Raw genomic sequence first — 12582 nt, forward strand, 5'->3', positions numbered from 1 at the left:
CGCGGAAGAATAGTCATCCGAAACATGCAGGGTAGGTTGTGCACATGCCAATTCTTACTGAATCGTTGGTTAGGACCGCCCTAGTCTGGGTACCTACTTACGTTGGCGAGGTAATGCTCAAATACGGCGAGGCACCTGCAGGACAGTCGCAACTGAATGAGAGGGAAACGCAAGGCCGAAAATCTGAGTCACTCATGACTCGAAGAATTATTGAGAACCGGTGGGATATTTGCTATCACTCGTAATTACAATCTTTGTTCTTGCGCACCATTGCATTTAACTGATCTGACCTGTGCTAACGCAAGAATACCTCCACAACCACTTTTAGGGCACCTCCTCTCCGAAATACCACGCGTTCTGTCTTTGCCCATTGTTGCGTGTACAACTAGCCGTGCGATTACCTCGCCATTGCGTTGTTGTTCAAGTGATCACATATAGTATTTACCTGGTGGAAATCCTATTGGTTACCGAAAATGACGAGTTGCAATATGATATCTACAAGTTCGCCCTCTTTCATCGAACTGGCACGGCTGATATTTGCTCATGAAGAAGAGCTTGCTACACAGCATTTAAAATTGAGAACATGAGATGAGCTGCTATGGTATTGAGGTGGCGCTAAGGAATAATTTTTTTGAAAAATAGATTATATGAACTCGCTGGATCATGCCCGACAGTGTAAGATGATATACGGTAGACTCGGATATCACAGGATAATGTCGGACGTACTCTGCTTGTTAGAGTCCGAAGACAGCGGCACCGTGCGCACTGGCAGGGGAGACGGACTTCCTGTTTCTTTTAGTCACAATGTTGTTCAACACTAGCCTCAGATTCCATTTAATGATATGGCGAGCGCCACCTGACGGGACAGAGTCATAGGTAGACACTGCTTTGGAGGAACTTGGCTTCTGTGACGTGCACTACGGAGAAACGGACATTAGCATAGATTAGCATTTCGCTAGTACCAGGGAGAAGACTTCAAGAAGTGGAAGGTGGAGAGTATATATTTGCTTGTCTGCCTGAGACTGCCTCATCTGGAGCATTCAAAGACTATTGAACGTTGGAGTGTCGATGTATGGTGCTGCATTCGCGAGGGTCATTCGCTCGACACTGGTTGGGAATTACGTTGGGGGGGTATGCGCCAAGGCATGTGAGATGTTGGGTGAGAAGCGAGCGCCTGGCGCTGCGTTTGATAATGTAGCACTTGTGTCTCGTGTATTCGGAATTCTATCGCTCAGTGCCCTCGCGGTCTCCCCTTCTGCAATCCCTCCCAATCCAACCATTCTCTCCCAACACCAACTAGGCTCCGTACAATGCCCAATATCCCACCTTGTACAACGCCACCGCCGAACGGAATTCAAAATAAATGGGCATCGTGAATACTTATGCGCATAGATAGGAAGACATGCGTGTTTTTGTGCTTTGTTCCCGTTCTGCCCCCCAACACTGAGAACGTCCCGGGAAATGGACACTTTGGGGGCAAGTCTGTCGCAGACTCTAGAGGTGTGTCGGCACGGATGAGATGGGTCACTGGCATGTACTGTAGTATACTATTATAATGAAATCGGGTAGCGACATATGGACTGTAAGGCAGAAAAATAGGGAAGGGAAGGGAGTCATTTATTATGATGCCGCTGGCAGCAAAGGCGCTGATCATTAATGATTAGTATCAAACACAGTACTGAGTATTGAGGCCTGAGGCCTGAGGTTTGAGGCGGGATGGTATGAACGTCGAGAATAACGGCATAATAAAACTCCGACCGATTGAGCCCGAGCGGCTTACACGCCCCGGGCCTAGACCAGTGGGACCAAAATAATTCGAACTTCCATGACAGAGTACCTGCCCCCAGACTATCCATTAGACTTTCTACCGGGTGTGGCTCGACACGGTACCTTGCTCAGCTATTCAAGTTTGTGCTAGTTTATGAGAATCGGAAAACAAGCTCGAGTTTAGAAATGGGCTCAGCATCTGTCGGTTTCGACAGAACTATTTTTTTCCCTATGGGATGGGACTGATCACCCAGTTACCTAGCCGGCCAATCAGCTTCGTTCCTCATTCTACGGCATGGCTTGGTATGATCAACTCCGACTCTCCAAGTTTGGAGAGGGCTGAGCTGCTAATTGAAGTTGCTGTTCATAGTCGAAAAAAACTGCCATATGTCGTTACGGTCAGTGAAGGTCTCTTCTTCCCAGTTGATCGGTAGTGTTAACGTTGTGGGCAGAGCTCGGCAATTCAGCCAACCGGTAAGTTGGCAGAACTGGTTAGTCTGCCATAGGCAGGCCAAATTCATCTCAAAGGAAGATACTTCTTTATTATGAGAACCGGCTATGGTGGTCGTGCCTTCGTAAATGAGTCAGAACTTAGTGTCGGCGGCCTGGGCCCACAACACTACTCGGTCGTTTACCGTATCGCATGCACAATTTTCTCTCGGTCCGTGATGTACAGCGACTGACTTGAAGGAAGTTCATACTCGCTTTCGCATTATTCGGCACTGCATCTTCTTCCCCCAGCCTTTGGTAGGTTAGCACACGCCTCAAACTCGCTTTTGATCCGAACTCCTTTTGAATCAGATCTCAACATCGATGCTCACATGGTAATATCGTCCCGTAGCATGTGGTTGCAAGACAGACATGACACAGGTAGATCGGGCCTCGTCATTGCACCTGAGTCAGTCCCTGTGTTCGCATAGGCTTTTACTATTCAGAATATTCAAGTTCACATAACGTCTGATCCAGCGTCTCTTCGGGTTTTGGCTCGACATTGAATGAGCAAATATCCACCTGAACCATTATCCCTGCTCAAGTAGTTTCGGTTTTATTCTTTCCTGTCAGTAGCGACCCTTCTCGCCTCATTTCAGGTTTTAATGCCATCTGTAGTTGCGGTCTGGCTATTCGAAATACTCGACTCAAAACGCAAACGGAAAAGATACAGGCGATGCCGAATCTTTTTAATAATGATGAAACCACTAATCTGCACCGAGGAGCTCAATACAAGGAAGAAAAATACGTGACACAGGGTACGTGCTCGAATCTCGATCGAATTTCACTATAATCCCGACTTATTGCGCAGATTATCATTTATTCCCTTTCTCTTTTCGCCGAATGCTGTATGTTTACGTGACTGATAGCATATGCCGGAGTTATAGTATGCTAATTTTTGCGCCGCAACGTATGCATGAGGTCAAGAGCGCTCATACGTTTAGACAAGGTCGATTCATCCGAAAAACCTGACCAAAATCGCTGCTTCCGTTCTCTGCGAGTTGGCAACGTTCCAGTATAGGGCCGCCGGACAGGGTTTATTATGCTAATTGACCCGACTCGACTCGAAACTCAAACCAATGGAACGAAATGTAACAGTAATTGACGAGGCTCGAGTACGGCAGAAGGGATTGATTCGCATCCTTCGGAACGGGGAGCAGCCTCACCCGGAACGATCTCTGACAGCTGTGATCTAGTTGCCGGACTATGATCGTCATCACCTTCATGCAAAAGTGCATCCACGCACTCGGCCCGTGCCGGTATCGCAACATCCTTCAGAGAGCACAAGCTCACCTTGTAAGTGGCTCCTTTGACTGTATAAGAGTCCATACATCTTGGGTCAGAGGCTGCAAACTTCCCTTGCTACATCTTCTCAATCTCTAACTCATGGCTAGTCCAACTGTTGCCAACGCACGTTCTGTATCCGAACCGAAAACGTTACGGCAAGACGCTGATGTCGAGTCGTCCGTAGATGCAACTAGTACAATTGACATAGAACACGTTCCAGTTAACGACGACCCCCGTCAGTGGAGCCCTGCTAGAAAAGTACGTGTATCACACCTGCACTCTGTGACCAATCTGATGCTGTACCATCTGTAGACCACGACTTTGTGCATTGTGTCACTGGCTACAATGATGTCTGCATTAGCTTCTAACATCCAAAATCGTTTGTCGCATGTCTTTTCACACCCGGTGGTTTCATATTGATATCGTCTTGCAGCCTCGAACTCGTTGATAGAAGTAGATCTGCATGCGACAAGCAGCCAGATTAGCTGGTCGTTGGCGGCATTCCTAATCATACAGGGGAACTTTCCTCTATTATGGAGCGCCGCAAGCGAAATTAAAGGCCGTAAGGTTGGTCTATGATAGGCACATCTCCTTGATCTACTCGATGAATGCGAATTTTGTTTATCACAGCCCGTCTATCTGGTGGCTTCGGCTTTATTTATGGTAGGAAGTGCTGCGTTGGCACTTTCCAAGACCATCGAGATGATGATTGGCATGCGAGCACTTCAAGCTGCGGGGTAAGCATCCATGCAAAAAGCTTGGTCAATTGATTGACTCCCCCTTCTGCAGGTCATGCGCTGCCATGTCTATTTCGGCTGCGACACTGGCTGATATCTACGACACTCACGAGCGAGGGACCACGATGGGTATCTTCTTTGCTGCACCTCTCTTAGGACCCGCCCTGGGCCCTATCCTCGGGGGGTCGTTGTCACAAGCCTTCGACTGGCGTGCAAGTTTCTACTTCATGCTTATCTGTGCAGCAGTCGTATTCTTGTCTTTCCTCGTCCTGTTCAAGGATACATACCGACGTGAACGGAGCCTCACCTATTGCTCCGCTTTACAGCGACTTCTTACCTCCAAAGAACCTGTTCGGAATCCAAACGAATCTATCATCGTTGGGCATGAGTCCAACAAGGACCAAACACCTGTCAAGGATGTGAGATCCGGTTCCAGACCATATTTCAACGGTGACTTCTACACCAGGACTGGACGATGTCAAACTCTCACTCAAGGACATCAACCCATTTCCACCATGCTTTCGAATTCTGTCGCGCAAGAACAACGTTTTAATTCTTATCGCTAATGGTGAGTGAGGAGTTGTCCTCATGTAAATGATATTAGTGACTCAACTCGGGATAAGGACTCATCTTCGGATTTACGTATTGTCTTTCATACACGTGCTCTCGCACTCTCGCCGATGCGTATGATTATAGCGCGTTTAGCATTGGCTTGGTATTGCTTTGCTTGGGAGTAGGTGAGGCGATCTTCACACCCTGGATTGTGACAGATCAGTGACTAATTTCCTATGAAGGAAGTATCGCTGGGAGTGTGCTTAGTGGGCGTTGGTCTGATCGGGTGCTTGCAAAGATGATCGAAGCGAACGAAGGAAAGTGGCACGCAGAAGTGAATATTTTCTATGCTCTCACATTAGAATTGTTAACTGACGTCTTCCGTAGATGCGGTTAGAGAGCTCGAAACTGGCGATGCTGTGGCTACCTCCATTTGTCGTCGGATATGCTTGGGTGTGCGAAAAGCATGTGCATGTCGCCGTCATTTGCATCATGCTCCTACTTATTGGATTCTCCTCCATGTTAGTAGACCAATCTTCACGCTCGTAGCTGCCCTGACATATACTTCTAGATGGATGTATACTAGTACATTGGCATACCTCGTTGATGCCAATCCTGGTCGCTCATGTTCAGCGGTAGGCGACCAACAGCTCGATCCGAGGATCCCTGGCTTTTGTTTCGATTTTGATTGCTGTACCGCTCCAAGTGAGTTACTTCCTTGATACCCGTTGTAAATCACAGGATTCTAATGTTAGCTCCTCTCTGCGCAGGATGCCTTAGGAGATGGGGGATTGTACACAGCATGGGCTGGCGTCATGGTTGTGATGGAATTACTTGTTTTATTGGTGTTACACAAGGGTGAATCATGGCGCAGGGAAAGCGAGGAGCGCGAGCTGAAATCAGGGAATTAAAGAATCTGCATTTTTTTATTGGTCATAGGGTAAAACGGGTATAGAGTAAAGCTCGTGTAAAGCAAGTTTGTAATATATACATTATGTAGACTAATATATTGCATATAATTTACTGCCAGCCTGGACTACTTATTATGCACCAGAAACCATGGAGGGCTATTGATGATAGAACTCAGTCCGAGTCTTTCAGAAAGAGACACGATGCTGACTACCCGAATCGAAAAGGAATCGGTGTTTAGTGTCTGGGCGTGCATGATGATGATGTCATAATAAGTCTTACGGATTACATTTGAAATTTTGACCATAAACGTCAAACGCGATATGTTTGTTTGTACTTGTTGAATTTACAAGGTAGTACATGTTCGGTACGCACTATCTCCACTCGTTCAATAGGACGGCTCTAATTTCTACACAGGTCTGAGCTGAAAAAATGGCTCGGCCTTACTCTCTCAGTCGGCGAGAGATTACACTTATTTTGTTCTCGGTCATAATTTTTTTGGTCTTCTACAACTTCGATGCGACTTCTGACTTCTTTGCCAATCCTAACCTGCCTGGCATATCCTCAAATCCCACTGCTGATGGTGGTCTCGACATGGACATATTTGGGGACTGGGAGTCTGACGAAAGACGCATATCCAGCATTCATAAGCAGCAAGAGGAAGCAGATGCCTCGGAAGGAGATATATGGCTAAAGACCGATCGTATACCTGAGGCGCAGAAACAACTCATCTTCGGAAACATCGGCGCTAACGATGGTTTCATGCACTGGGGAAATGATATGCCTGAAACTCGAATAGTGAAACACGTCGCTGGTAGGTGCGCTGCAATTGCTTATGGACGTATTACTGATAATGTTGTTTATCAGGATTCTCGATCATGGACAATGTAATAATGTGCAATGGCACAATTTTCATTGTGACGGATTCTCCTTCAAGCTTCCCTTCGTTGGGTTCCATTGCATCGTCTGCTGACAACTCGCACGAAGCTCCGCTTCCAAGAGAATGGGCCATGCTGTCGATCGAGCAAGCTAGAGACATACTTGGTTCATATGGTGGATTGTGAGTGTCGCACGTTTATTATCACAACCGCTCTTAACATCATCCAGGATTCAAGGCACGAGTTGGCTATCGTATGATGCAATTCCGAGTTTGTCGATACCTGCATCTTCAAGTTCATGAGTCGCGTCCTTACATAACATATCTAGGCAACTACACGCTTTTCTCGCTCTGGAGGACCCAGAGCTCCCTGAACACGTCGACGTCTCCAGACCCTTTCCGTCCGCCACGACGACTTTTCTTCCCGAACATTCCTCGTTACAAAGGAATACGACCCGACCTCAGTGGACCCATCATTAGACGTCAACGTTCGGACAGTGGGTTTCATTCGTATCTTCCCAAGGCCGCTTTTCCATTGCTCGGGTTGATGTATAAAGAAGATTGGGAAGATTATGCGCTCATGGAAGTCCCTTTCGTTTTCGAGAGGCTGGTCGTCGCCGATTTTGGTGCAGCTGCACGTTCTGCAAACGATGTGCCTCCATTCGCTCTCCCGCTTGTTGGCCTGAATGCGTCAAAGGAATGGTGGGAGCCAATTAGGCAGAATCTTGCCAAGTTCTTGCATGTAAACCACCGCGCACAAAACCTCAACAGCGGACAAGAAAAAACGGTAGTCACTTACATATCCCAACAAGATGCCACAAGCGGTTCAAGGCTGAGGAGAGCCGACCACAATGCGTTGGTCAACGCTCTTGAGACATTGCATGAGAGCAACGACTTCGAAGTCAACATAGTCTCTTCAGAGGGACCCTGGGTGGACAGGTTGTCAGCCGTCGCCCAGTCTAATGTAAGTCTACATCACTTGTAAAGTATCACGCTACGACCGACTCACATGCATGAAGGTCGTTCTGGGTGTTTACGGAGATAGCCTCGCTGACAGCGTATTTATGAGGCCATCAGGACACTCAACTCTGATGGAATTTTTTCCCTCTGACGTCTTTACTCGCGACGCAGAAATGGCGGTTCGTTCCTTAGGCATTCGCTACATCGCCTGGTGGAATGACCGGTACACTCTGTCTTTGTATTTTTCTTCTCCGATGTCTCATTTTATCTATTTATAGGCGGTTCGAAACCGACAGTCTTCCATCTGTCGCTCCAGTGAGCGACCTTACTCAAGAAGTTCAGATCGACCCTGCTTCAGTCGTGCATGTCATACTGGATGTGGTCAGTCGCACGTAGATATTATCAGCGGTACGGTTTGCCTATACAATCGCTCTTCACTTGCTCAAGTGGAACTAACCCCCTTTTCATCTTTTCACAGCTACCTGTCAGCCATCTATGCTTTCACCGTAACTTATTTACCCCCAAGGAACGCAAAGTAGTGTGACTCTTCTTGAACTCTTCGATTGTATAGTCTATCGTGTATTTCGAACGGTGATGTGTGTACTTGTATTTTGTGATGACCGAGTTTGGGAGATAGAAGCGTTTGGGAGGCGTTCACCGCTCACGACCGCTGGGCTGGGTAGTTCAGGTTGAAAATCAGAGGCTTGAAGCTATTCAGATCACACACGGACGCAATACATTCAGCAATTTTATGTATGACTTGGAATTAGTAGTTACCACCAAAGAGTCTTTGTGATGCGGAGGTGCTTGGAATTTCAAGAATATATTCACTTTTTTGGGTCAGTGTTTATTGTCCGTTGGGGCAATGTCCTATGGTAGACAAAACAATACATTCACTGCAAGCAAGCGCAGTACACTGTAATACATTGATAAAAACGACTTGGGACTTGGGTAGTTATTGAACCATGACAGCCTTGATGATCTGCATAAGACATTAATGTCAGAGGGACGACTCAGACATTCTAACGCTTCTATAACATTAGGCTAGAATGATTTTAGAAAGAGTCTAAACTCGATACTCAGACATACCTTCGGCGTTCTCAACAACTTGTGAATGGTGAATGTCTGACACACGACTTAGTGATGATGATGATGATACCATTTGATCCCAGCCGTACAAATCCATGGCCTCGTGGAAAATGATCGAGCGATTTCCAGTCCGACCAGGCCATGATGTCTGATGTACCATAATGTTCCAAACCGTTGAATGTCAATGCGACAGTGTCCAGGCGGAGGGGTAATTCTGTTGGATGATCCTCGCCAATATAAGCTGCATTGAATATGGGTGAATTGAACTACTATGGCAAACGACAACGACATACTGTACTGTCCATCATCAACAAACGTGGGTTGCAAGCGGAACATGGTAAGAATGTTCAATGAAATGCTGATGGCCAAAGCACCATGCCAAAATACCCGCAGAATTTCTGAGGATCGACGTGTGAGGCTGTTAAGCATTGCTGGATGCGACCTGCGACCTGAGAAGAAGTTTTGGTCACTTTCTTACTGACAAGAACGAATACTCTTGGGGGAAATATAGCTGCTTTGCTTTATGGTGTGCGTTTTGACGATACATCGACCAGATCTAAGAGAGATACGTTTTTGGTCAAGGGTCGGGGGAGTTTGCTCAGATCTCCGAGAGCCGGACCGTTACATCTGTATACGCGTTTGTCTGAATCCCTTCACAATCAACGCACGCCTCAGTTCGCCCGACAGCTGTATAAGTAGCTGGATGTTCCATGACGAAACAGAGATGTCAATGACAATTGCGTGGTATCGGGGGAAGTAGGGAATAGCTGGGGTTTGATGGTAACTTTACGGACTAGGGAAACAGCAATGGTGGCTTCGGCGGGAATTTCTCGGGCAAGTACAGCATATCGAGGTTTTGTTGTGAATATAACAAAATATAGGACAGAAATATGTCGAGAAAACGTTTGCAGGTACGGCAGAGTGACCTGAAATTCCGTTCGTGAGACGATATACATGCTTGCCACGTCGTCAACCCACAACGCAATGGAACGGAACAGATCGCTCTGGTGAAAGAGGCATTTCGAGCTATAATTCCGGCACGATATTGGAACCGTCCATAGACTGAAAGTCAGTATCTGGATGAAAAAGGATAGGAACTTCCAGCCTGTAGCCTGAGCAGTAAGCATCTAAAAGCTAGTAGTACCTGGAGTTTGATAATACACATCCCGCTGGTCCCCTGAGGGCTCCCACACGGCGGTAGCACGATAAGATACTTCAGCCTTCTTCACAACAGACAGGCCTCCCTCACCTGCTATCGCAAGGCATCAAAGCACAGAAGGTGTGGGAGGCATCTCTTCACCTGGTCGACTTCCGCGAGGAATGTCGAAGCTGAATTCGATGATTTAGATGAAGGATCACTTAGACTCGAGTCACTGGAAAGTTGTGGTACCCTAAACATGTCGCAAACAACAGAAAGCGGGTCAAGGAAAGATGAAATAGGAATAGCGACAGAAGCGAACAAGATTATGTGCTTTTATTTCGAAGCTTAGGTCCCTGGGCAGATTCGTCGTCTAGATCCTCCTTTACAGACACACACACAAACATGCCCTCGATCTACAATATCGATTGTTATTGAGTTCACATATATGATTCATCGCATTAAACTTACAGATATGTTCAGCCGACCGTTTTGCGAGCAGTTGGGATGTAGGATAATTTGCCTTCGACCTTGTCATAATCCCCGAAGACTAGGCCAGAGATCATTCCACTAAGCCCAACCTACTTGACCGTTTTAATAGAGGGGCTATGTAGTTGCATATCCAGAAGTGATGAGCTGTGTGTACCAGTCAATGACCGATCGCCTGGATCACACCACTGGACTTGTGACACTCACCGGAAGCTGGATATATGACAGTGTGAATGCGAAGTCTGAAGACAACTGTCGAGTCCCGCAGCCTGCACGAAGCTCGATTGCGGTGGCAGTGCACCGAGTCAAGGCGAAGGCGAGGCTTGACTCGGAGTGGCTTGCACAGAGGCCGGAAGATAAGCTATTATATTACCTCGAATTTGAGTTCGCAAAGAGCATCGATTTGAACGACGCACCTGAGTGGTCATAGCAGGAAACGAAAGGAGACTCTGTCAGAAAATAGATTATTATGATGGGTTGGAAATACACCTAAGCTACACTGACAGTTAAAGAGTGCTGACGCGCACCGAGGTGGGGTTTTACGCGACATAGGAAATTGTGGAGGTTGACATTAGTACAGAGGTTGCGAAGATGTTGGGGAGAACTTGTACTGGTATGAGTGATGCTTGATCCAGTTTGAGTGAGGCCCGACATGACATAGTTGGGGCTTGGCTTGAATGCACAAGTTGCATCGGACTCGACAAGGTGGGGTGGAGGCTTGGGACAATACTTTACACTGTGTCCGAAAACCAACATTAGATCAATGATTAGACCCAGTGAGAACTGGCTGTGCCCAGATAGGGCCGTATAGGCTGAGATGTGAATTACCATATTAGTACTGTGCCGAAATCTGCTTCTTTCTGTCGAGAACGACATTCTTCGAGTGCAGCGCGTTGCAGTTGCACGAACGCTGTGCATCATTGCAACGTTTTTGCATCGTCATCGTAAATACTTTGCAAACGCGCATTGCAAACGTGCAACCATTGCAACTTTCTCAATGTTACCATCAAACTCAAGTTCGGCCAAATTCATATGCGTCTGTAGCAAGCACAATTTTGGCCGGCCACATAATGTTTCGAGGTCAACATGGTATGAGCATATTCAACAGGCTGAGACAACAGCGGAGAAAGATAGAATTCGATCAGCCCAAGCATTGAATATACCAGGTACTGTTTGATTGATATTTTAATTCCATGGTGCTGACTATGCACTATAGACATAGACAGTGCCATCTTGAATCTCCCTCCTCTGAGTGGGCAACCTGCCCAAGGTTCTTCCTCGGGTCAATGTCCTAGTGACTGTCGTGCTGTGATGATACGAGCACTTGCCAAGATTGCTCAGGAGAATGCTGTTTCGAAGTGTACTGGATGTCACAAATGTGCCTGGATTTCAGAGCCTGATGATATGTTAAAAGATCTGGTAAGCTTTAACTTCAATGAACAACTCAACAACTTTAATTAAAACATTGGTAGTCTATGGACCAATTTTCGGGTGAATTTGACTCCCATGTTCCTCCTGATGATTTCCCCATGCTGAACAGACTACCCATCCCACCAAATGAGCCACCCATCCCACCAAATGAGCCACCCGTCCCACCAAATGAGCCACCTGTCCCACCAAATGAGCCACCCATCCCACCAAATGAGCCACCTGTCCCACCAAACGAGCCACCTGTCCCACTGAATAAGCCACCCATCCCACCAAATGAGCCACCCACCCCACTGAATGAGCCACCCATCCCACCGAATATCCCTGCTGAAGTCAATGGGCACCAGCTGCAGTATCAGTTCATTCTGCAGTGCCACCCACGGCCTAATATCGACATGGAGGCACTGGCTGGGATAGCCAAGCTTCCAAAGATCAAGGAGACTATGGAGTACATACTGGCGCTGAAAAATGCATCACTAGAAGATCTGATAGCGAAATTAGGTGATGACGCACTCGAGAGACTGTGCAATCCACCCAAAGGGCCCGTTACTATAGATAGCCCAGGGATTCAGCACAGCATATCCATGTATCTTGCATTAGAGCATGCATCCCAGGCGGCCTACAATCGGATAATGAGATCTACGACGCTCAACTTTGCAGGAGCTGATGGTGTTGATGATTTGCTGAGTTTTTATAAAGTCGAGAGACTTGTTGCTGAATATACTGGTGTCGAATCAATCAAGCATGACATGTGCTTGAATTTGTGCTTAGCTTTCACGGGCCCCTTTGCTGATCTCAAAACCTGCCCAATGTGCGACACATCTTGATGGGATCAAGCAAAGCTGCATGTGAGCAATGGA

At 47.0% G+C, this 12582-nt stretch overlaps 6 protein-coding genes across 6 annotated transcripts; 3 read left to right on the forward strand and 3 right to left on the reverse strand.

The window, feature by feature from the left end:
* Positions 1-3642: 3642 nt before the first annotated feature.
* Positions 3643-5743, forward strand: BJ212DRAFT_1476451 (major facilitator superfamily domain-containing protein; the record flags this gene model as incomplete). Its single annotated transcript, XM_041339377.1, has 11 exons — positions 3643-3801; positions 3856-3922; positions 3977-4110; positions 4174-4280; positions 4333-4709; positions 4747-4848; positions 4904-5017; positions 5075-5166; positions 5220-5353; positions 5404-5537; positions 5613-5743. 11 exons carry the CDS (start codon positions 3643-3645, stop codon positions 5741-5743), a joined length of 1551 nt encoding a protein of 516 aa, XP_041197641.1.
* A 430-nt stretch (positions 5744-6173) lies between these two features.
* Positions 6174-7856, forward strand: BJ212DRAFT_1262661 (uncharacterized protein; the record flags this gene model as incomplete). Its single annotated transcript, XM_041330284.1, has 5 exons — positions 6174-6555; positions 6609-6801; positions 6849-6889; positions 6948-7582; positions 7638-7856. The coding sequence occupies 5 exons, from the start codon at positions 6174-6176 to the stop codon at positions 7854-7856; spliced, it is 1470 nt and encodes a 489-aa protein (XP_041197642.1).
* Positions 7857-8457: 601 nt separating this feature from the next.
* On the reverse strand, positions 8458-9228 carry BJ212DRAFT_692995 (uncharacterized protein). Its single transcript, XM_041343828.1, has 3 exons — positions 8961-9228; positions 8668-8908; positions 8458-8622 (listed from the first exon to the last, which is right to left on the reverse strand). The coding sequence occupies exons 1-2, from the start codon at positions 9094-9096 to the stop codon at positions 8679-8681; spliced, it is 366 nt and encodes a 121-aa protein (XP_041197643.1). The 5' UTR covers positions 9097-9228; the 3' UTR covers positions 8458-8622; positions 8668-8678.
* Positions 9229-9253: 25 nt separating this feature from the next.
* On the reverse strand, positions 9254-9835 carry BJ212DRAFT_692996 (uncharacterized protein). Its single transcript, XM_041343829.1, has 2 exons — positions 9646-9835; positions 9254-9593 (listed from the first exon to the last, which is right to left on the reverse strand). Exons 1-2 carry the CDS (start codon positions 9685-9687, stop codon positions 9339-9341), a joined length of 297 nt encoding a protein of 98 aa, XP_041197644.1. The 5' UTR covers positions 9688-9835; the 3' UTR covers positions 9254-9338.
* Positions 9836-10289: 454 nt separating this feature from the next.
* On the reverse strand, positions 10290-11460 carry BJ212DRAFT_692998 (uncharacterized protein). The gene is made up of 4 exons (XM_041343830.1): positions 10799-11460; positions 10711-10743; positions 10502-10655; positions 10290-10441 (listed from the first exon to the last, which is right to left on the reverse strand). The coding sequence occupies exons 1-4, from the start codon at positions 11213-11215 to the stop codon at positions 10368-10370; spliced, it is 678 nt and encodes a 225-aa protein (XP_041197645.1). The 5' UTR covers positions 11216-11460; the 3' UTR covers positions 10290-10367.
* BJ212DRAFT_1476454 (uncharacterized protein) lies at positions 11292-12549 on the forward strand (the record flags this gene model as incomplete). The annotated part of the gene is made up of 3 exons (XM_041339378.1): positions 11292-11460; positions 11511-11713; positions 11767-12549. The coding sequence occupies 3 exons, from the start codon at positions 11292-11294 to the stop codon at positions 12547-12549; spliced, it is 1155 nt and encodes a 384-aa protein (XP_041197646.1).
* Between the last annotated feature and the right edge of the window lie 33 nt (positions 12550-12582).

Source organism: Suillus subaureus (genome assembly GCF_016647635.1).
Source record: "Suillus subaureus strain MN1 chromosome Unknown BJ212scaffold_4, whole genome shotgun sequence".
In the NCBI taxonomy this organism is placed as follows: domain Eukaryota; kingdom Fungi; phylum Basidiomycota; class Agaricomycetes; order Boletales; family Suillaceae; genus Suillus; species Suillus subaureus.

Bases quoted from the DNA above. Each gene is read 5' to 3' on its own strand.
- BJ212DRAFT_692995 (XM_041343828.1), bottom strand. From the start codon at position 9,096: ATGCTTAACAGCCTCACACGTCGATCCTCAGAAATTCTGCGGGTATTT. The intron at 8,909-8,960 runs GTATGTCGTTGT...TATTCAATGCAG, and splicing joins TGTTGATGATGGACAGTACA to CTTATATTGGCGAGGATCAT.
- BJ212DRAFT_692996 (XM_041343829.1), bottom strand. From the start codon at position 9,687: ATGCCTCTTTCACCAGAGCGATCTGTTCCGTTCCATTGCGTT. The intron at 9,594-9,645 runs GTGGGTTGACGA...ACGGAATTTCAG, and splicing joins CTGTTCCGTTCCATTGCGTT to GTCACTCTGCCGTACCTGCA.
- BJ212DRAFT_692998 (XM_041343830.1), bottom strand. From the start codon at position 11,215: ATGATGCACAGCGTTCGTGCAACTGCAACGCGCTGCACTCGAAGAATG. The intron at 10,656-10,710 runs GTGCGTCGTTCA...GTAATATAATAG, and splicing joins TTCCTGCTATGACCACTCAG to CTTATCTTCCGGCCTCTGTG. The intron at 10,442-10,501 runs GTGAGTGTCACA...TGGTACACACAG, and splicing joins TGTCATATATCCAGCTTCCG to CTCATCACTTCTGGATATGC.